Source organism: Silurus meridionalis, chromosome 13 (assembly GCF_014805685.1).
Source record: "Silurus meridionalis isolate SWU-2019-XX chromosome 13, ASM1480568v1, whole genome shotgun sequence".
Classification (NCBI taxonomy): Eukaryota; Metazoa; Chordata; class Actinopteri; order Siluriformes; family Siluridae; genus Silurus; species Silurus meridionalis.
Window position 1 is genome coordinate 13732363 of NC_060896.1, and position 21429 is coordinate 13753791.

General features: G+C 38.9%; 2 protein-coding genes across 7 annotated transcripts; one reads left to right on the forward strand and one right to left on the reverse strand.

The window, feature by feature from the left end:
- Nucleotides 1-487: 487 nt before the first annotated feature.
- dennd11 (DENN domain containing 11) lies at nucleotides 488-11083 on the reverse strand. Of its 6 annotated transcripts, none has more exons than XR_006927637.1 (11): nucleotides 10237-11082; nucleotides 8323-8422; nucleotides 8069-8227; nucleotides 6951-7098; nucleotides 5538-5676; nucleotides 5185-5316; nucleotides 4762-4912; nucleotides 4395-4463; nucleotides 2783-2974; nucleotides 2509-2610; nucleotides 488-2322 (listed from the first exon to the last, which is right to left on the reverse strand). XR_006927637.1 is itself a non-coding variant. In XM_046864081.1 (10 exons), exons 1-10 carry the CDS (start codon nucleotides 10616-10618, stop codon nucleotides 2304-2306), a joined length of 1491 nt encoding a protein of 496 aa, XP_046720037.1. In that variant the 5' UTR covers nucleotides 10619-11083; the 3' UTR covers nucleotides 488-2303. The 6 variants fall into 6 exon arrangements, 4 of the variants coding, with proteins under 4 accessions (XP_046720037.1, XP_046720035.1, XP_046720038.1 ...); XR_006927636.1 differs by having other exon boundaries at nucleotides 488-2326; XM_046864081.1 differs by lacking the exon at nucleotides 2509-2610 and having other exon boundaries at nucleotides 10237-11083.
- A 2499-nt stretch (nucleotides 11084-13582) lies between these two features.
- Nucleotides 13583-20861, forward strand: wee2 (WEE2 oocyte meiosis inhibiting kinase). The gene is made up of 12 exons (XM_046865066.1): nucleotides 13583-13707; nucleotides 14258-14582; nucleotides 14675-14880; nucleotides 14976-15030; nucleotides 15921-16090; nucleotides 16275-16396; nucleotides 16502-16648; nucleotides 16759-16863; nucleotides 16960-17045; nucleotides 17482-17652; nucleotides 19225-19373; nucleotides 20566-20861. Exons 2-12 carry the CDS (start codon nucleotides 14316-14318, stop codon nucleotides 20723-20725), a joined length of 1638 nt encoding a protein of 545 aa, XP_046721022.1. The 5' UTR covers nucleotides 13583-13707; nucleotides 14258-14315; the 3' UTR covers nucleotides 20726-20861.
- The last annotated feature ends 568 nt before the right edge of the window (nucleotides 20862-21429 follow it).

Sequence of the window (21429 nt, forward strand, 5' to 3'; positions counted from 1 at the left end):
TATTTATCAATACTATAATTGCTAATTATACATTTATTATAACGGTCCGCATCATGTCAGGAACCAATTTGACCTTACCAAATATGTTAAACATTGCAGCACACATACAAAACGATGTAAACAAGTGACCGTATTTTGCTGTTTAGTTATGCATTTTATTTAACTTGTATACAATTATAGACTTACAAGTTCCTTTTTTGTAAAGGTTTGCCAGACTAAACAGAGCTGGATAAAGTACATTTAGTTGTAGGCTGGATGTTTCCAGTGATATTGGTAGATAGTTGGCTGTATTACCCATATTTAACTGGAAGCCTATCAGTGTATTACAATCAACAGTTGTTATAAACTCCAGCTTATGCACAGGTTAGATAGCTGTACAATCTTTTGTAATTTTAAACAACAAAATTGCACTCCCTGCTTTTTCTTAAAAAAAATAAAATTGGCATGCTGTTATTTGTAGCTTCTAAAACTATAATAAACCATCACAATCAGTAAAGAGAGTTTATTTCAAGATGGCAGTAAAAAGAACCAGTGGTTTTGAACCAAGAAACACATGCCGTTACAGTATGTAGCATGATGGAAATAGACATCAGCTAAGTGGGCTGAACATTTCTCCACCGTGTGTGTTAATCACCTTTTAAAGCTTAGTCAACACTTTTTTTAAGCATTCATACAGTTGATTTTCATGTAATGTACTGTACATTTTCTCATCAAGATCAAAGAACACAAATAGCCATGTTAATGCGGTTTATAAAATCTTAAAGAGGAAAAGAATAGGTAGTACATGAGATATCAAAAAATTCACATTGGCAACTCTGCCATATAATTTCTATGGACATTTGTATAACATTATATTGTTAATTTAAACTCCATAAAATCTGCCAGTAATAGTAAAAGCATATTTGTATCCCAGTCAATCAACGAGTGCCTGCACTCATTTACAGAAAGGAGACATGATTTATATTTGCAGTCAAACCTTTCAAATAAGAGTTTGGTATGCTGATTGAACATAAGTCTGGAATTCTGGATGTAAGATTAGGGGTTTTTTTTTTTTCTTTTTGCCGAGTTAAGGACTTCTCATCCTTGCGGATATACCCGATATATGGTCATATTCAAGGGCCAACATTTATGAACAATGAATTACAATTAAAGTAGTGTAATCTACATGTAATCTATTAGCGAGTGCTTCATGAATAAAGTCATTTATAGAGCAGCAGCTGGCATTGCCTGTATGGTCATGTGATCTAGTTCTGTTAAAAAGTAAAAGTCAAATCATTGCTCACTACAAATACATTTAAACACATTTAAAGTTCAAGCTTACACATAAAACAAAAGTCTACAAAAGTCGATGAACACTACACCATTCACTGATAGAATCACATTCATATTTTTCAGTGTGTGTGTGGGGAGACATTCAAAAGCTTCACAATAAACAGATTAAACATCAGTGTATATCATCAGTGCTTCTTATGGTACAGCAAAAATATACAACTTGCAATCAAATACCAGGAGTAAGGAATGTTTTAAATTAAGAACAAATACATACATACCCCTTTCTATGCCTGTGTCCTTAGCATTTACACTAACGATGTGCTTCTTAAGAGCAGTTCAAATAAGTGACCGGTATTTTATTTCAGCAAGGACACCTGATGTGTCAAAATATCAGACAGAAAAAAAAAAAATCTGATGTCACAAATCTGTATTGATCTTGCACATAAAACCAAGCATTGGGTTGCCCAGCCCTGTTCTAGAAAATACAGTGATTCAGAATGAACAGCAAATCCAATCTGGTCCATGAGATGTGCATACAGCAGTTGAGAAACTTGTCTTATTCATCATGAATCACTTTCCAGACCACCATCATTCAGAAGACCTTAAAATTTCTTGAAGTATTTATTAGCACTCTTCAAAATATCTTAATTGTTCCTTTAAACATCAACACTGATCCAGTCATTAGGTACAGGCATCAACACTGTGTGAATGCAAAAGGCCACTGATTGGGGGGTTAAGAAGGACCAAGATAGTCAAATATCTTTATGTTTAAATGATTTTTAAGTAAATAAATATTGCAATTATTACGTATAATAAAAACCAAAAAATTGGCCCAGTCAGGTTTATTTTGTCTTTCATCTGCAAAAAAACTATTTATATAGCAATGTAGAGGGTCACTGGCTTTTGGGTACCTTCCATCATCAGACAGAAAAGCAGTTCGACACAAGGATGAAAAAGTTTCCATTGCTTTACTACTTTATGTCTGTGGGGCTCAGATGAAGCACACTGGAGACTCAGACAGGGCCATTACATCAGGTCTCCATAACAGCACTTGCTAGAAGAAAAGAGTCACAATTGAGGTTCACAAAACAAGCAAGTAATAAAGAGGCACAGAGATCAGTTTTGTCACTTTTCAGGACAAGAGTGTAGACGCAGTTTGGAAAGAAACCCACAGGTAGCTGTCAAGATACTGAGGGGAAGAAAACGAAACAAAACAAAAAACCCACACACACATACGTAAGCAGACAGACGTCAGGGGCGTGAAGGCAGCAGTGTATCAAAGCCTGGGAGGCAGTATCATTTTGCTCCAGCGGTGAGGCCTGGGGTCAGTACTGGCTCCTGAGACACCCGTGGTCAAGAAAAAGAGAAAGACAAAGAGAGGAAAGGTGGGAGTCAGGCAGTGTGTTCCAGCCTAGCAAGGCTAGCGGATCCAGAGAGAGCATTAGTGATTAGTGAAACATAGATCAAGAAAGAAAAAGAGAGAGAGAGAAAAAACCCTCTCTGGCCTTACGGGCAGCATGGATTGTCGATAACCAGCATGACATCGATGCCGTAGACCTCAAGCAGATCCACTAAGAAGCCACGGTCGGCCTGTGGGTCCAAGCCCATAGCTCGCACATGCTCAGGGGTCAGGGTGGGATCAGAGCTCGCAGCAACCTCTAGCAGGGTTTGAAAGATGCGATTGTTCTGCTCCATAAAGAACCTAGCATGAGGAAACAGAAAAAATACAATAAGTTATTTATTACTATATATATATATATATATATATATATATATATATATATATATATATATATATATATATATATATATATATAAGCCACTACTTTTTTCCTACGTTTTGAACCCCGCGGCTTAAACAACGAAGCAGCTAATTTATGGATTTTTCCTGGGTTTTTCCCGGTTTCACAAACTGCAAGCCAAAAAACTGAGCGACATAACATTAGACCAATGAAATTTCTGAACGGAAACGAAAAAACGCACCTCACCTGTGTTCTGAACTGCACGGCATCGGGAGAAAAAACGTTTTTTGTAAACGCACGACAATGCCAAAAGATAAACTCCCGAGAGAAATAGTTGTGAAAGGAAGGAGGAAGACGGTGAACAATGACTTTCTTGGTAGGCTACTGTTTAGATACAAGCCGTTGTAGCGTGTTGAGTCTGGGTCATGGGAGAGCTCGCTAACTCCAGTTGCAACAGAAATCATATACGAACAGACAGGTTTCCAAAACTCGTGCTTTTTTATTTTTCTTGGCAACAGCGTTACGGGTTAGTCAAAGAAACTTAGAAATGAGCATCAGAAAATAATAAGGACATAATCCTCGTCTTGAACATTTTTGCGGCTTATTTATGTTAAAAATAAAAATATTTGTAAAATTTTGTGGGTATATGGGTGCGCTTTATAGTCCGGAAATTACGGTATACCATGTAAACACTAAGGCTGAGCAGTGAAGGGTTTAGAGTGCAAAATTATTAATCAAAAGAGGTAATTGGCCTTTTTTAATACCAAAAAAACAATAAACAGTAGTATTTGGCCACAATTTCATATTTACACGGTTATAGTAATATATAGTACTATATAAAAAATTTTTTTAATATACACTGCATTAAAATTGGTTCTTTTATAAATTACATTGCATTATAATTTGTTCATTTTAAGCTTGAAAATCTCCCGTTCTATTTGCAGATCATTTTCTTAAGTTTTAGCATTTAATTTTTTTTCAGAAAGATGTAAAATTACATTCCTAAATTAATAGTACATTTGGATTGACACTGGTTTGATAATTTGGGTTATGGCAATCAGAAAATCATTTAATACTATCCAAATGTGACTTTCTTGAAAATAGTTTCACTTATCTAAGATGCCATTTACTCACTCCTTCAACAGAATATATTTTTTTTTAGTACATCGAAGTGGGAAAAGTTTCAGACTTTCAAGTGCGGATTTTTCTTTGCCTGGGAACGCCAGGCAATCTGTATTTCTACTCTCAATCAGCACGTATTTAGTACAGGTATTTGGGGAGCTCTGAGTGAGCAAAAGCATGGACTATCTGGAGCTCACCAGAAGTGAGTTGGGAAACATGTGCTTAGATGATAGCAAGCAATAGAAATCTGCCACTCACAGAATAAAGAGGTCTTCCTCACTAGAAGTGCAGTCTCCATCAACCTCCTGGGAATACAGCAACAACTGCCTGGAGAGACATTTCAAAAAATTATCACCATAACAACAAGCTGAATCATTTAAATTATTAAGCGTGTCATTATACATCAGGAGGAAACTTGTTTTTGTATTTCGCCTACAGAAGCCTGCTTCATTTTCCTTAATTAATGCAGAAACATAAAGGTATTTATTTTCCAAATCTTCCCGTGATACTATTGAATATGTAAATACTTGATGCATATGAATTTATGCTAATAGGACTCTTTAGCCTAGAGTGGCTGTGTTTATACAAGAGTGATCAGAAAGCTTAACAGCCTTCCTCTTAGTACCTCTGTTCACTGAGTTTGCGATATTTCTCCCTGTCCGCATTGTTAATTCGCAACAGAGGCTGCAAGCTGTCTCTGTGTGTCTTCACATTCTGGTTGTCAATGTAGACATCATAAAGATCCTTCTTTTCCTCAAAAATCTTCTCCGTGGTGCCTACACACATACACAGACAGAGAGAGAGCAGAGCAGAGCACTAGTCAAAAACCTTCATGAAAAGTTTGTATGTCAATCACCACAACTTCGCAGTGAAAGCAATGTGCTTTTTCAATCATTTGATTCTGACAACATATGAAAAATGCTACCAGGAAAGAAAGAAATTGAAGCTTTTTCATGGCTGAGTCATGCAGCAGTTGTGTAACAACCTGCACTTCATCATATTTACTTTAAATGGAAACACAGGCGTCAATTTATAATGAAGTACTCACAAGCCACGTAGGACGATTCTGTCTCCAGAGCTGTGATGTCAGCAACGTTGATATAGAAGAAGGGGCGGAATTCTTGTACAGAGCTGCCAATCCCGGGGATGGACACATTAGCAAGGCAGCAACAGCAGTATACTGAAACCCCCCAGGAAAGAAGGAGAAGAACCAACGCAATTTATAACACATTGAAAAGCTGGCAGGTGCAAATTTGACTGCCATTAGAATTATATTTCAAAAGCTTATACTAAATAATGGCAACTTTATATAACTGAAGCTCTGTAGTCTGTAGTTCATATGCACACATGATTATGAATATAGACATATCGCATTTATATTAAACACTGCAGAAGTCTCACCCCGGTAACACACCACACCAACAGGTGGAGGAGAAAAGATGAGAATGCGCTTCCTTAATAAGGCAAACTTCCACAACACCATGATCTGCTCTCCAAAGAAACGAATGAACTGCGACATGCAGCCAGCAGGATGTGTAATCTGACAGGAAGTAAACAACAATCATGAGTCATTTGACCTTTAGAATGCCATTCAAACTTACTGAAAAGACAATGGATGAGGTGGACATTGGCATTCAGTAGGACTTGAAGAGAATAACATAGTGGTCACAGACACAGTCTGAGTGTCCATGTGAAACTGCAGGCATGGATCTATAAAAACTAGGGCTGTCAATCAATTAAAATATTTAATCTCGATTAAATCGTATGATAGTCATGTGTTGACTCGTGATTAATCGCAACCTAATCGCACATTTTTATCTTTTCTAAATGTACCTTCAATTTATACTTTTCAAGTTTTTAATACTCTAGTCAACACTGGCATGGACAAATATGAATGCTTTATGCAAATGTTTGTTTATTATTAGTAAAACCATACACAACATAGAGCATGAAGGCTAGAAATATTTCAAAGATCATTGATGTTTTGTCAAAGAACTTGTTCATCTATTAACCACATGGAAAATTGAACATAGAAAAAACCAAAGGTTCCCATTACTTCTCTTTATTTGCACTGAGCCAGTTGCTCAAACAGACAAGCCTGTTGACATTTTCAGATGACAGGGCAGCTTATAAAAATACTCTACTAAATGAGCTTTAAAGTAATTATAGTGTTTTAAATTACGTAAATCATCAGGACACTAAACTGAACTTTTGCTGTGTTTCCACACGGACGGTTTTAATTGCCGGATGTGTGCATCATGGCGAATTTTGGTGCTTGATTTGAGACTTGGCGCATCAGCGAAACAAATGTTTAGTGATTAAAATGTTTTATTTGTTTATAACTTGGTAAACAAAGGACGTTCTGAATAAATGTGTTGCGCTGGAGGTTTTAATTTCGCCTCTTTTATTTTTATTTTGTATTAAAAATTGCCAAACAGAAATTAATCGCGTGTTAATAAAACGAGTGCCATAAAATTTAATTTGCGTTAACGCATTAGCTTTTATTTTGACAGCCCAAATTAAAACACATCTTTTTGTTTAGCAGAGTGAAAGATATATGAGGGCTCCAGTATTTCAGCAAAACTACACGCAAATCCGCAAAGCGTTCTTTGAATGCTGTCTGCAGATTTTTCCAGAATAAGCCGACTTCCTGTTTTTGCAGAAGGCAATGAAGGTTTAATATGATTGCACCTCTGAGCTATATTTACAAAAGCAATCCACGACAAACAAAGACTTAAAGTACATACATTAAGATAAAAACAATTAAGAGAAGGATGTAATATTTTATCGGTGGAGGATTTTACAGGCTCTCACCTTCATTTCGGGATGCATGCAGCGGTTCACCATGGTGCTAGTGGGGCAGACTGTGACCATCCCGTTCCCTCCCGAAGGAAGCACGGCCTTCTTATCCTCATAAAATGCCTCCAGTGGTGAATACTGGCCTGGACACTGCAATTGATGCCTGTAGTCAAATACAGGCAGCATTTTTATTCACAGAGTTTCCTCTACATTAAATCAGCATTACCGTAACTAAACATTTCGAGAATAAGAACCGGGTATAGATTCAGGTGCTTCTGAGAACACATTTACAGGAACAACAGAGCGAGGCAGAGTAGTGCACACTGCCTGATTGTTATTAAATAGATTCAATCCAGAGAAGCTGCTGCAAATAAAATAAAGCTGCATTCTATTTACATTATATCATTTTTCATATTTCCTCTGAGCTATGCTAATGCAAAATTCCGATCTTTTTAGTGGCTTTCACATGTGTTCTTAGGCTGGACACTTATCCAATACATACCTTGTACATTTAATAATAAATATAAAGTTTTCTGCAATGTTTTTAACATTTCCCAAATCCAAGTCAGATCACAAATTTCATACAACAACTACCAGGGAGGTTTAAGACCATCTCTGAGGTTTAAGTTCCTCAAAAAAAAAAGCAAAAGACATCCTTCTGAACTGGTGAATCACACAGCAGTGCAGCATACTTTCAAGTACTCACCCTCTCCTGCACACTTAAGCATACAGACACTCAATCCTAGATAGCATCAGAGAGATTGTATAGAAAAAAGAATGCTATTCCTCCTAACAATTCTTTCCCCTCTCCAACTACCACCCACATCAGGATTAAAACTTACTCTCCATTATGACGCCTAACAGCTAGCCTTTTATTCTTCTGTCAAATGATAAAGCTTAGAAATCCCTAAAGAAATCTTGACTACCTATGTCTTGCAACTTACAATAAATTAGAACACACTATAAAAACAGGTGAAGGAAAAGAGAAAGTGAGGTGCACTGTATGTGTAAGAAGGTATAAGTGAGATGACACCCAGAATGGTGGCTAAATGCAGTAATCAGAAACACAAGAGACCAAATCTATACATTGATGTCTAATTTTACATGAAAACAGGTGAATCAAAATCACTTACTTGACCTGGTTCTCAAGAAAGTGCATGTAGCGGTAGAGAAGAGTGTATGACGGTGACAGGATCCCGACAGACTTCATTCGAGCCCCCCTCTCTAGTTCACTCTCTACCGGCATATTGGCAAAGCATGCTAGCCCAAAGAAAGAGCCTTTGCGAAAGTATCTGGAAAGAGTCAAAACAAGTATTCTATTGTAAATGTATGGTTTCTGGATAGAAAAACATGATCACTTTATTCCATCTCCAAATCTGATTCTTACATGAAATCGTTTGCAATTCGATGAGAGCCGCTGGCCATTGACTTGAACTCCACACCTTCCAGGTTTATGTCCTGAGGTAAGCACCATTCTACAATGTTTCCTGTTCATGACACAAATGTAAGAACCATAATTACTTACTGCAAATTACATAAAGGAAGAAGATGGAATCACTCTATAGCAATTTCTCTTTTGTTCTTTTGATGAAACTGATCTTACAATTTATTAATTTTTTATTTATCAAACTGATATTAAAAGCGTTATAAGCATGAGAGACAGATTTTAAAACATTTATTAAATGTACATTTAAATTAAGCCCTTGCATGCTATTTTAATGTTTTTTTTACTATCCATAAATGCTTTATTGATGCTTTATTGTGATAGGACATAAGCAGAAAAAAAATTCGGTCCATCAGCCTCATCTAGTTCCTTGACAACACTGACCCTAATTTAGTGGAAAATGTTATCCTGAAAAGCCTAAATATGCATTTATGAGTTACATAAGCAAGTTGCACGTATAGCCTAGTCCTATATTATCAATCATGAACAAATCATTACTGTGGGTCAGGCTTGGGGTCATGGAAGATTTAAATATGCTTTGACATGTTTGGGGGGAAAAGCATGGCAGATGTTTTTGGTTAGAAATTGCAATGATTAATTATGCAATGACCATCAGGGTCATGCTGTTCATAGCGTAATTCACTAACTTGTGAAAGGACTCTATATACTCTATATTTTGTTAATGCCATGTGAACGGCACAGTGCCACAGCAGGTAGCACTGCTGACTCATGACTACAGGGTCCCCACTTTGATCCAGAACTTAGGTTACATTTTATGTGGAATTGTGCATGTTCCCCCCTCTCCCATGTCTGTGTGGGTTTTAATCTGTGGTTTTTCCACTTCCCAAAAACATGCGGACAGTTAAATCTGCCTGCTGTGTTTGTCCCTAGGACAATGTGAATGAGTGTGTTAATGCATGTCTGCATGATGCGCAGCAGTCAAATATAGGGTGTGTCTCTGCTTTGTGCCCAGTGCTCCCAGTTACAAAAGTGGTTACTAAAAATGAATGAAAAGGAGTACAGCGATAACCGTTCCCATACAAAGTGTTGCGCAGTCCTACTGTACTGTAAAGAAAGCAGAAGTCAGGCAGTGTGTATTAGTCAGCTGGATGACAAGCCATTTTCACTTTTCTTGCGATATGACTTGTAATGTAATGTATATATATATAAAATGTGTGTGTGCGTGCGTGTGCGTGCGTGTGCGTGTGTGCGCGCGTGTGCATAAAGGGTGTCCCAAAAGTCTCCTTACATAAAAGGCTGTATGCCAGCACCACGTTGTGCATTAGGCAATGAATGTTTGTTGGCATCCACTACTCGGCTGTTGTGTGATATGCTTAGCATGTTTCCTGTTTAAGTCAATCAGAACCTCGTGACAGCCATGATCCAGGCATGATAATGTTTTCAGTAAGATAAAAAGTAACTCTAAAAAGAATTTTTAAAAGAGAAACTATTTACCCTTCCTGATCTTTGTGGAGATATTAGTCAAACTAAAATGATTCAGATCATCAGGTTAATTTTAATATTAACAACCCAAGTAAATATAAAATGTAGTCGTTAAATTATGATTTTATTTTTATCATTATATATATATATATATATATATATATATATATATATATATATATATATATATATATAAATATTAGATCTGGGTAGGACCAACCGAGTGAGGAGGTCGAGTTTAATTCCCTGCATTGGACTTTCCACTACTGGGTCCTTGAGCAAGGCCCGTATTCCTCAACATCAGATCAATACAAGTGGTTCTGGAGAAGGGCGTCTGTCAAAATCTTCAGTAGTAAATGCAATAAATGAGAATAAAGTCATGAAGCCAAACAGCGCTACTGGGTTCGTGCTCACCTGATCTCGTGTCAAAGGTCACCACAAACACGGAAACAATTTGATCTTTTTCTTCCCACCCTGGGAGCGCGCGGGTTCGGATGGAAAGTCCAGGGAAGGCGCAGTCTCCTTCCTCATCCGTGCCCGAAGCATAAGCATCCCCGTCTGGCCCAGGGCACGTGCTTCTGCCCCTGCCTTTAACAGCTGTTACACTACCTACACCTCCGGGGCTGGAACTCCAGCCGTTATTCGCGTCGTTTTTGTCTTTAGGACAGCGGTCAGACTGCTCCGTGGACAGGAATCCGCCGCTATGAGGAGCGGGAATGGCGGTGTTCTGTTCGGCCCGTCCGACCTCCTCTTCCCAGTCGAGCAGCGGAGCTCGGTCTGACTGCTCCACCATCATCGCGCCTTCGCTGCCGACGTGCGAGAGCCGAGAGTACACGTCGTCTTGACAGTGCCGGCGATATTAATTGGTTCACTTAATGCAAAACAGCCCTTTTCGGAAATAAAAACATGTCTGCAGCTTGACAGATCCTAGAAAACAGACCGAGTATGCCGAAGAAACCGGACACGACCGGGAGACGATACTGTTTTGATGATGTCACAGGCTTCCGCTCACGTGACATATCCGCGTCTCTATGAGGTTGTGAACCAAACGGCTCTCAAACGGATATAAACACAACACAGAGGCCGTACCTTGATTATCACACGATTATCACTCGATTGCCAGCACCTATGGCTGTTATATTAGCCTGATATGGGAGAAAAACCCGTCCATTTCAAACCTTGAAATGTCACTGTGCATTTACAAAACCTGTAATAAATAGCAAGCTCATGGTTCAGGTGCTTAATAGCTCATATAACAAGCTCCAAAATAAAGCAGAACTCGAAGGTGTAAACGTGTATGAACATTTTATTGTGTTGATGCTCAGGAAATTTAGAACAAATGAACATTAAAAAGAAATATGGATGTTTGACACATATTGGATTAAGGCATTTATAAGCCAGATGAGAGAAATCATCTTAACAATGTTGAGGAGTGTGTAAAGGACATGAGACAGTGGATGCTTGATAACTTCCTACCGCTCAACTCGTATAAGACGAAAGTGCTTTTACTAGGACCACATGCAGCTAGAAGTAAACTTTCTGGGGTTTTTACGTTGCATCTCTGGATGGTGTTTCTGTCTTCGTGTGTACAGCAGTCAAAGACCTTGGTGTGATTATTGACCATAGTCTTTCTTTGAGGCTCATGTAAATAATATTACCAGGATCGCCTTCTTTCACCTTAAAAATATTGCCAAAATTAGAAATATGATGTCGTTACAGGGTGCAGAAAAACTGGTTCATGCTTTTGTTACATCTAGATTAGACTACTGTAATGCTTTACTGTCTGGGTGTTTGAGTAAGTGCATAAATAAACTTCAGTTAGTTCAGAATGCAGCAGCAAGAGTCCTTACTAGATCTAGAAAATATGACCACATCACCCCTGTCTACAGTGGCTCCCAATAGAATCTCGCTGATGTATACTACTGATGTATAAAGCACTTTACAGCTGCAGTATCTGAGTAAACTTCTGTACCAATATGATCCCCCACGCCTACTTAGATCAAAAGGTTCAGGCTATTTGTTGGTACCTCAAATAATACAGACTACAGCAGGGGGCAGATCTTTCTCTTATAAAGCCCCACAGTTATAGAACAGCCTTCCAATTAGTGTTCGGGACTCAGACATAGTCTTAGTGTTCAAGTCAAGCTTTTTATCTGTAATTTTTTCTTAGGTAAAGGAGCAGATCTGGAGGGCTCATGGATATAAAGTGTTTGGTGAACTGGAATATTTGTATGCTGTCATCCCCTCACTCTCACACGTTCACTCAGGTTTGTTGACAGTGATGTGGTGGGTCGTCTTTTATCACAGAGATCCTTCATGTCTGTGTTACCTTTTGGCTCTCCCTTTTAGTTATGCTGCCACAGCAAGTCTTGCTGGAGTCCCCAAATTCTCAATGTCCTTAACTTTTTTCAACAATAAGGATACTTAATAATCCATATCCAGTGACCACTGTTTCTACTCCTCTCCTCTCATTGGATCTGCCCACTTTGTACTGGCCTGCCTCTGGATGGTGTTCTCTACAAATGGAGGCCACTCTGTGCAGCATGAGACGGTTTCATATCAACACCCTGGGGATCCATGAAATTACAGAGTATGAACAGGAACTCTGAGGATTTGGATTTGGACTGTAGTTAATGTCAACAGTCTGCTACACTGACTCAGGACTACAGTTTGCATCTGATCACCATCACTGCACACCTCAACATCATTTATCTGTAATAAATGTACATTCAATGCCACCCAGATGAGGATGGGTTCCAACTTGAGTCTGGTTCCTTTTAAGGTTTCTACCTTATGCCATCTCGGGGAGTTGCCGCAGTTGCCACATTGCTCATCAGGGACAAACTGGCACATAAAGAACATCTTATTCATTCTTTATCACCACATTATCTGTGTAAAGCTGCTTTGAGACAGTGTTCATTGTTTAAAGCACTATACAAATAAAAATGAATTGAATTGAATTCATATTTCAGCTCTTTCTGAAATCTGATTCGGTTTTATCTTTTTATCTTTTAATAAGGACTTGACAGAGACAAGCATGACTAGACTAGAGAAACGTAGGAAAATATTGGAATTCTGGAAAACAGAAAAGGCATGAAAGAATAACATCTTTGAGATAAAAAGTCTTATCGGTGCCGGTTGTTGCACTTGACTTCTGAGACCTGAGAATGACAGCCAGGAAAAATTAAATTAAATGAAAACCAGTGCCTTTTATCTAATTCCTAAACTTGAGAACTGGAGATGGTAAAAGTACATCCTGACACTATGCACATTTTGTGTAGCCACTTATTTTTTTTATAGCCAGCTGCTCTGATACAGGAACTGAAAGTGGGGAAAATACACTGCAGAAGGCCCCCAAAAACAAACGCATGGCTGGGTGATCAGGACAGAACATGTTTTGGGAGTTTTGGTTAACTCTATTCTGCACACTCCACCTCTGATGCACCGTTAGCACATCTAATAATAGATTTCACCACTAAAGGATGTGGCCTAATAAAAGTTTTTAAAATACCCTGAACGTTTTCTTGCATGAGATAAGATGCACTTGGTTGGGTCATGGCATGGTTCAGGTGCCAAGTTGGACAATAGTAAAAATAATAGAAAATTGTGGTTAATTAATATTTAGTAATTAAACATTTTTTTGTTCTACAGTATAAAATGAACTGTATTGACAAAGAAGTAAACAAAATAAGAAAAGTAAATAATAAAAAAAGAATGACGTGATGAAATTGGCGTTTCGACCTGTAGTGATTTAAACAAAAAGCTATTGGCTTAAATGGTTGACTGACAGCAAGAAGCACCCGCCCATTAATCAGTGAAAAAGCCGCGCGCGCAGACGGACTGAGTGGACTAGAGCAGGTCTGGAACCTCGTTAGGAGCGCTACGGTAAGAGTTCTGTACAAGTGATTTCAGAAATGCATTGAGTCTGTTAGTCCTTGTCACTTTTATTTTTTAATAAATCACTAATACAGCCTGAAGCTATATTAGCAGCGGAAGCATTTATTTGCATTTACATGCAACTGTTTGTGTATTTTTAAAATAGGCCTTAATCTTGTCACGTGACCTTGTTTCCCTCACCGTCTATTTGACCCATTAGGATAAGTTAAGTCTTTTATGGCAACTGGTTTAAACTGGTGGCAAATAAATGTGTTCTAGGACACATCTGATGCACAATATAATCTAAGGCTCTATAATAATTTTTTATAAACTAATACTGCTTGCACAAAATACAAGGCAATGTTGGCTTAAAAATATATATTTTTGTGTATATTTTAGTGCACGGTAAAAAAACCAGTCTAGGCTTAGTTAGGTTAGGCTTTTAGATGGTAAACTTCAGATTTCTTGTTTACAACAATTTTTTTTAAATAGATTTTTTACAAATGTTAATTTTTTCAGCATTTGATTCTGCTTCATATTCTTAACCTCACTCATTTAGGTATGAAAGCAGGCTGTGCAAGTGTCTTGGGTCTAATAAACTATAAAGGCTGCTAGGGATGGCGGCGGCAGCAGCAGCAAATGAGAAATTGGTGCAACATATGTATTTCTCGAGCTGTGGTGAGGAGGACAGCAGCGACAGTAGTGTGGATGACTGGGCACCCAGGAGTGTGTTGCTGAGAAGTCAGTCGTCTGCCTGCCGAACCCCAAGAGTGCAGCGCCAGCGCAGTAGGAGTAATGCAGTCTCACCAGCTGCTCCCTCCTCACCAATACCTTATGCTGCCTGGAGGAAGCTGAGGCTCTGTGATTCCCCCAGTACACCCAAGGTAACATTGCAGCCTTTGCTACATTAGTTTAGAAAAATGGTTTGGATGATAAGGAGAGGTTTAAGTTAAAGAACCAAATTTTTGGTTTCCAGAGCCTGCTGTCCAAGTCAGCTCTGCTTTACTCGAGCAGCAAGCCATGTCGCAGCCAGAGAGTCCTGTGCAGGCCTGCTCTGTCTGCCCAAGCACCCTCAGTCAATGTTAATCCTTTCACACCAGATACAGTGCGCCGGAACAGCGAGCACTACAAGAGGAAAAACTGTAGAAGTGACGGTGATGATGATGATGATGATGGGCACAGGTAACAAGGTTCTATAAGCAAAAACATGGAGTTCCTTATCAGATGTTTTCTAGTTGTAAGCCTTGAACTAAAACACTACATTTCACTCCTTGCAGGTCAAAGGAAACTCAAACTTCATCTGAAGATGAAAGCTATTTTCTTCCATCAAAGGTATGGCACTAAATGTTTCTGGAAACACAATGCAACCACATCTGTTTCCTTGCTCATCTTGCACAAACTGTGCGTTTGGGGTTTAACTGGTGTATGATTTTAGTTAATACTGGCCAGTATTAAGTCCCTTTTAGATTGTCAAAGCAGAGTATTTTTTTTTTGCTATAGGGAAAACATTTATATAGCTTTTGCTGCATCCCCATCTTTGCCACTCAAAAGCTTTTAAAATAAGTGATTGCAAGTCAGTGATTGACCCTTTACATGACAGAAAGAAAGTTGTGATGCAAAATAGGGTTTCTTTTAAGCTGAGGTTAATGCTAAATTTAAAATAAACAATAGTTGTGCTCTTGTCAGATTTATAGATACATGCGTGTTAGGCATATTCACTCTACAGCAGTAGTAGTACTAGACAGTACCTACTCAAAGGTTTACTCTAGAACCACAACTATTTCACATGATTGCATTAAATATACTACAAAATCATGTAAATGTAGATTTTATTAGCTGGGCTTTGAATCTTTTAGTCTGTGGCTAGGAATGTCAGGGTCATGGTGTACTAAAAGTTTTTTTTTATTTGCTAGTAAACAAATTGGTTTAGTTAATGGCCTCATATCTTAGGAAGAACAGTTACATGTTCCAAAATCTAGGTTGACCATTTTGACATTTGTGCAAATAAACTGTGGGTGACTTTTTTTTATTTATTTATTTATTTATTTTTTGGACATACCAACAGGACAAAGTTACTGTATGAATGTAATCTGTGTTTGGTGAATAATTTCAGCCAAGTCATGGCCTACTTGTATATGAAGCTACAAAAAAAACCCAACCATCTGTAGATAAAATTCATCATCCAGGCTCTGTGTTCTTTCTTTCCATCTGTTGGGACTCAGAGACCGGCAGTCCCAGCTCTCATGCTGTCACGTTATGAGAGCGAGTTCCTGGAACTGGGCCGGATTGGCGTGGGCGAATTTGGGGCTGTGAATCGTTGTGTAAAGAGACTGGACGGCTGCATGTACGCCATCAAGCGTTTGCGCAGGCCGCTTGCAGGTTCTGCCAATGAGTAAGTGTGCACTAGAACAGACTGGGCAGATACTTTTACTTCTGGCCTGACTTAAATTGTTTTATAAATGATATTCTTGTATATAAATGAATAAATAATGGTTGGAAGAAAATGTAACAAGGTTAAAAATCTCAGGATCCAATTTACTTTCGCATATGACCTGCATGAATTGATCTGTCTGCAGACAGCTGGCCTTAAAAGAGGTTTACGCTCATGCTGTGCTGGGACATCACCCACATGTTGTACGCTACTACTCGGCCTGGGCAGAAGATGACCATATGATTATTCAAAATGAGTACTGTGATGGTACTGTGCTGATATTTGCAATGGTTTGAGCCAAGGGACTTGCAATACAACAGAGCATAAGGTTATAACATGCCTATATAGTAGCATAAAATGTTCATTTTGCAGGTGGGAGTCTCCATGATGTTCTAACTGAGAAGGAAGAACAGGGTGAGTTCTTTCAAGAGCCAGCACTAAGGGATCTGCTACTTCAGGTCTCCATGGGACTCAAATACATCCATGCTTCAGGCCTGGTGCATCTTGATGTCAAACCCAGTGAGGCTTTTTTTTTTTTTTTTTTTTTCTTCTTTATTGTATTTCTTCCCATATTGTCCTTTTAATTTTTTTTTTATAGCGATCAGCTAAAGTAAATCTTTGCTATTTAGGTAACATTTTCATCAGCCATCAGCCTTGCTCCAGTGCTGGCGGTGCAGCTGACAGTGAAGAGGAAGATGATGGGCACATCCCATCAGGGGTGGTTTATAAAATTGGTAGGCCATTTCTATCATAACTGCTCAGGAGGACTTATAAATACAATGTTGTTATGTATTTTCCAGGTTTCAGTATGTGGCCTTGTTTCATTGTAGGGGATCTTGGTCACGTGACTTCCATTACAAGTCCACAGGTGGAGGAGGGGGACAGCCGATTCCTAGCATGTGAAGTTTTGCGAGAGGTACCCTGGGGCAAACCATTTTTTTTTTTTTTTTTTTTTTTTATTATTTTAAATATTATTACTTATTAGGTACATCTATAGAGACTAGATAGATATAGATTGGGGGGGATGTATGAAGGAAATGTTAGTTGGACAGGTTTGTCAAGACCCATTTTTTAAAATTATTTATATATTTTTATTATTTCTTAATTTCCTTATATAATTTATTTTTTTATTTTTAATTCCTCACTCATTAGACTCTACTTAGCTGTTATCTGTAGTGCTGTTGCTGCTAGTTGCAGACAGGCATGCACTACTGTTCAGTAAAATTGTTTGCAAGGCTTTACTCTCTTCTTATTAGATAGTAATGGAAAATTGTTATTTGTTTTTAAATGTACAATGTTCTAATTGTGATGTTTATGCCTTGTTTTTTGTTTTTGTCTTGGCTTGCTTACAGGACTACACACACCTACCCAAGGCAGATATCTTTGCACTGAGCTTGACTGTGCTGTTGGCAGCTGGAGCGCCACCTCTGCCACAGAATGGAGAGGAGTGGCACCACCTCAGGCAGGCTCACTTGCCCAGCCTGCCCCATGAATTAACACCAGCCTTAGGAAATCTTCTACAGGTAAAATAGAATATAAAGGAGTTTGTGACTGTCAACTTTCTTGATAAAAAGTTATAATTCACATTTTTAAAAGAGAAATTTGCACAGATTGACTTTCAGGGAGTTGAACAATGTCTGTTTTCACTTTTCTTCCTACATTGGCCACAATAGTGGTGGTAGCACCTGCTAAGTGGGATACTGGTGGGAACTGACTTCTGCTTTATTCTCGCAATCTAAATAGACGTCACTGTATGTTGTCTCAGAATACTAACTAAGAGAAGCAAGGCATCACCGCTGTAATGTTTGCTGTCTCCACTGCTAGGTATATATTTGCTCACTTTCTGGAAAAGGACTAAAAAAGGCCTTAGTTCTCTGTTTGGAAATAAACACCAAAAATTGCAAAACGACCCCCCATTGCGCAAAAAAATATTGCTTCCTCATACAATAGCACAACTTCTGTCATGTGCTTTCTCTTGATCCACAAACACACAAAGCAACTTCTTCAGACCCTTTTTTCCATCAACACTCTCAAAGAAAATAATGCGTCTGTGGTGCTCTTCCTCTGCATGAAACCACAGATGGTCACCTCTTCTCTCAGCCTGGCTTTCACTACTCTTTCCCATAACTTAATGCTGTGACTGTTAAACTTTATTTCCCTGTAGTTACTGCAGGTCTGCACATCTCCCTTATTCTTAAAGATCAGTACCAGCACACTCCTTCTCCATTCCTCAGGCACCTTCTCACCTTCCAAAATCTTGTTAAACAATCTTGTTAAAAACTCCACTGCCATCTCTCCTAAACATCTCTATGCTTCTACCGGTATGTCATCTGGTCCAACCGACTTTCCACTCTTCATCCTCTTAATCGCTGCTCTCACTTCCTCCTTAATAATCCTATCCACTTCCTGCTTCACCATCCCAATATCATCCACCCTTGTGTCTCTCTCTCTCTCTCTCTCTCACATATATTTTCCTCAATAATCATCTTCTCAACACATTTCCATCTCCGTCCTTTATTGCTCTAACTTGCAGCACATCCTTCCCAGCTCGGTCGCTCTGCCTGGCCAATCGCTACAAACCCTTTTCTATTTCCTTAGTGTCCAACCTCTCGTACAGCTCCTCATATTTTCCTTGGCTTTTGCCGCCGCATCTCCTTGTATTCCTGCCTACTTTTCTCACCACTCTGCCGATCCCAATTCTGTTTCTTTTTATGCTTTCCTGCACTTGCTCATTCCACCACCACATCTCTTTGTCTTCCTTTCTCTTTCCAGATGTTCCAAGTACCTTCCTAGCTGTCTCCCTTATTACTTCTGCAGTAGTTGCCCAATCATCCAGCACCTCCTCAACACCACCCAAACCTCCACTCTCCTCCACTTCTACTTTCCCTGCTGTCTCTGTAGAAATCTTCCTTCTCCTCCTTTGGCCAACAGTCTGGGCCTTGACCGATTCGATATGAAATTCAGGTTTGTGATCCTTGAATTTCATTTGGCACGTTTTATGCTGGATGCCCTTCCTAACACAACCCTCCCCATTTATCTGGGAGTGGCACGAAGTTGTTTTTAATATATATTGTGTGTGTGTGTGTATTTGATAGATGATGCTGGACCCTGATCCTGTTGCGAGGCCATCTGCGTCTGCATTGTGCAAGCACCCGGTGCTGCGCAGAGAAAGAGCTGGAAAACTGGCAGCACAGCTACGCAGAGAGCTCAACGTAGAGAAGTTCAGGACAGCCATGCTGGAAAAGTGAGGATTAACACTAATCATTCTTAGGAAAAATTAAAAAAAAGTTCAGTCAGATTCCCATTAGGGGGCACTGTTAAGATTGTGCTGTATATCCTTGCTATGCTCTATAGCAAACTGAAGGCCCGTGGGCCACATCTGGCCCGCCGTATAATTGTATCAGGCCTGCGAGATAATTTTATAAAATCTATTTATTATTGTTATAAATGGCCCGGCGCTGCATTATGGGAACTACAGATCCCATAATGCAGTGCTTCAGCTGACTTGCCGAACACTAGACTACCTGGGAACATTCCAGCGTCAATCAAGTCGAGCTTCTGTTGATGTATTTAACCCTATTGTACAGTTATTGTGAAACAGCGCCTCACAGTGGCGAAGAGAAGTTGATTCTGAAAACCGAGCCTTTCAAAACTGATGGGATTCTGAGTGTATGTTTACTGACACTGGCGGTAAACAAGTGTGTCTTGTTAGTGGCGCGAATGTGGCTGTAATTAAGGAATTAAATCTAAGACGGAACTACGAGACAAAACGACAGAAGAAGCTGAAAAACCTGAATGCAGAGCAGAAGATGCAGAAAGTATAAGAGTTAAAGAAGAATCTGACATTTCAGATGTTTGTTCTCTGGTGAAAATCACAAAGTGAAGCTGGTGTGAAAACAGAGGCGAAATCAGTCACATCAGCAGGTTATTTACTGAAATGACTAAATTTCTGAAGAGCTGCATGATGAAGGTGTGAGACGTCTGGTGTTTGACGAGATTTTTATGAACAACAAAATTTAAGTTATTTGAAGTTTAAGATTTTTTTTAATGGCATAAGAGCAAAAATGTTTTGATTTGTTGTTATTTTAACATTAACTTAAAAGCACAATTTATATTGATTTGTTCAGGGTTTTTTGCAGCATGTTCATATTTCTTTTTTTTTTTTAATCATTGACAGGATATTTTTATGGAGAGTAAGATATTAAGTTATTTAAAGTTTAAGTTGAATTTATTCTGGAATAACATCCCTGTCTGTTTTTATTCATATTTATGTTGGAAAAAAAAACATTAAGTGTGTTCAATAAATGTTTATCTGTGACCTAAAGTGTGCTTTAAGTTTTGGCCCCCTGTGCAATTGAGTTTGAGACCCCTGATCTATAGTGATTTATTATTGCTTTAACTGGGTTCAGACTTGAACGAACTTATCCTTTATATAGGGAACTCCAGGAGGCTCGCTTGGCTGCTGTTTCACCTCAGCACCCTGCTTTGACCATAGGCTGCCCAACCTCACAGACTGGCTCACTTCCTAGACCAGGACGGAGACTGGTGGGGCGAAATGCAGCTCGATCCATGAGCTTTGGAGGCCTGGGACATTGAACTCGTTTATTGAGCATACCTGGTCTGGGAGTGCTTTGATTGTTTTTAACCATAATGTGCAGTTCTCCAGACTGTTGCATGTCTGTGGAATTTTATGGATTTTATCCTTGTAAATAAAGGTTTTAAATTACTTGAATTCTCTGTATGTTTTGGGGGTTCTTTCTCCTACCGTCCTCTAGAAATCCCTCTACATATGTGCATGTAGTTTGTGCTGCTTGCTTGCTTATCTCACACGTGCAGTGTAGGGGAACTCCATGCAGACAGTTTAGGCCCTTTCCTAAAATATCTCGTCTGAACAAAGTTTAGCTTCATGAGTGCATATTGGGACTTTCCGAAATGGCGACATATACTGTACCAATTCCTAGTAAGTATTAGAAGTAGTATGCTTTGGGTGGAGCCTCGCAGGTTCTTCACACTAGTGTTAGTTTCAGATAGGGGTTGATTGAAAGGGGTGTGTGTGTGTGTGTGTGTGTGTGAGTGAAGGAGAGATTCGATATCGACATATTTAATAAAGCATTTTCTTCCCCTTTTTTTATTTCTGGGAAAAGTAAATTCAATCGACAGTCTGCGACAATTTCCGCACGTCATATAGACCCATGGCCAATTGTCTTTGAGATGCTTTTTGTTTTGGGCGATCGCTTTTTCCCAACGCATAAAACCTCGTCATGTTAAAGACACCTGTACTTATTTATTTGCCGAGTTAT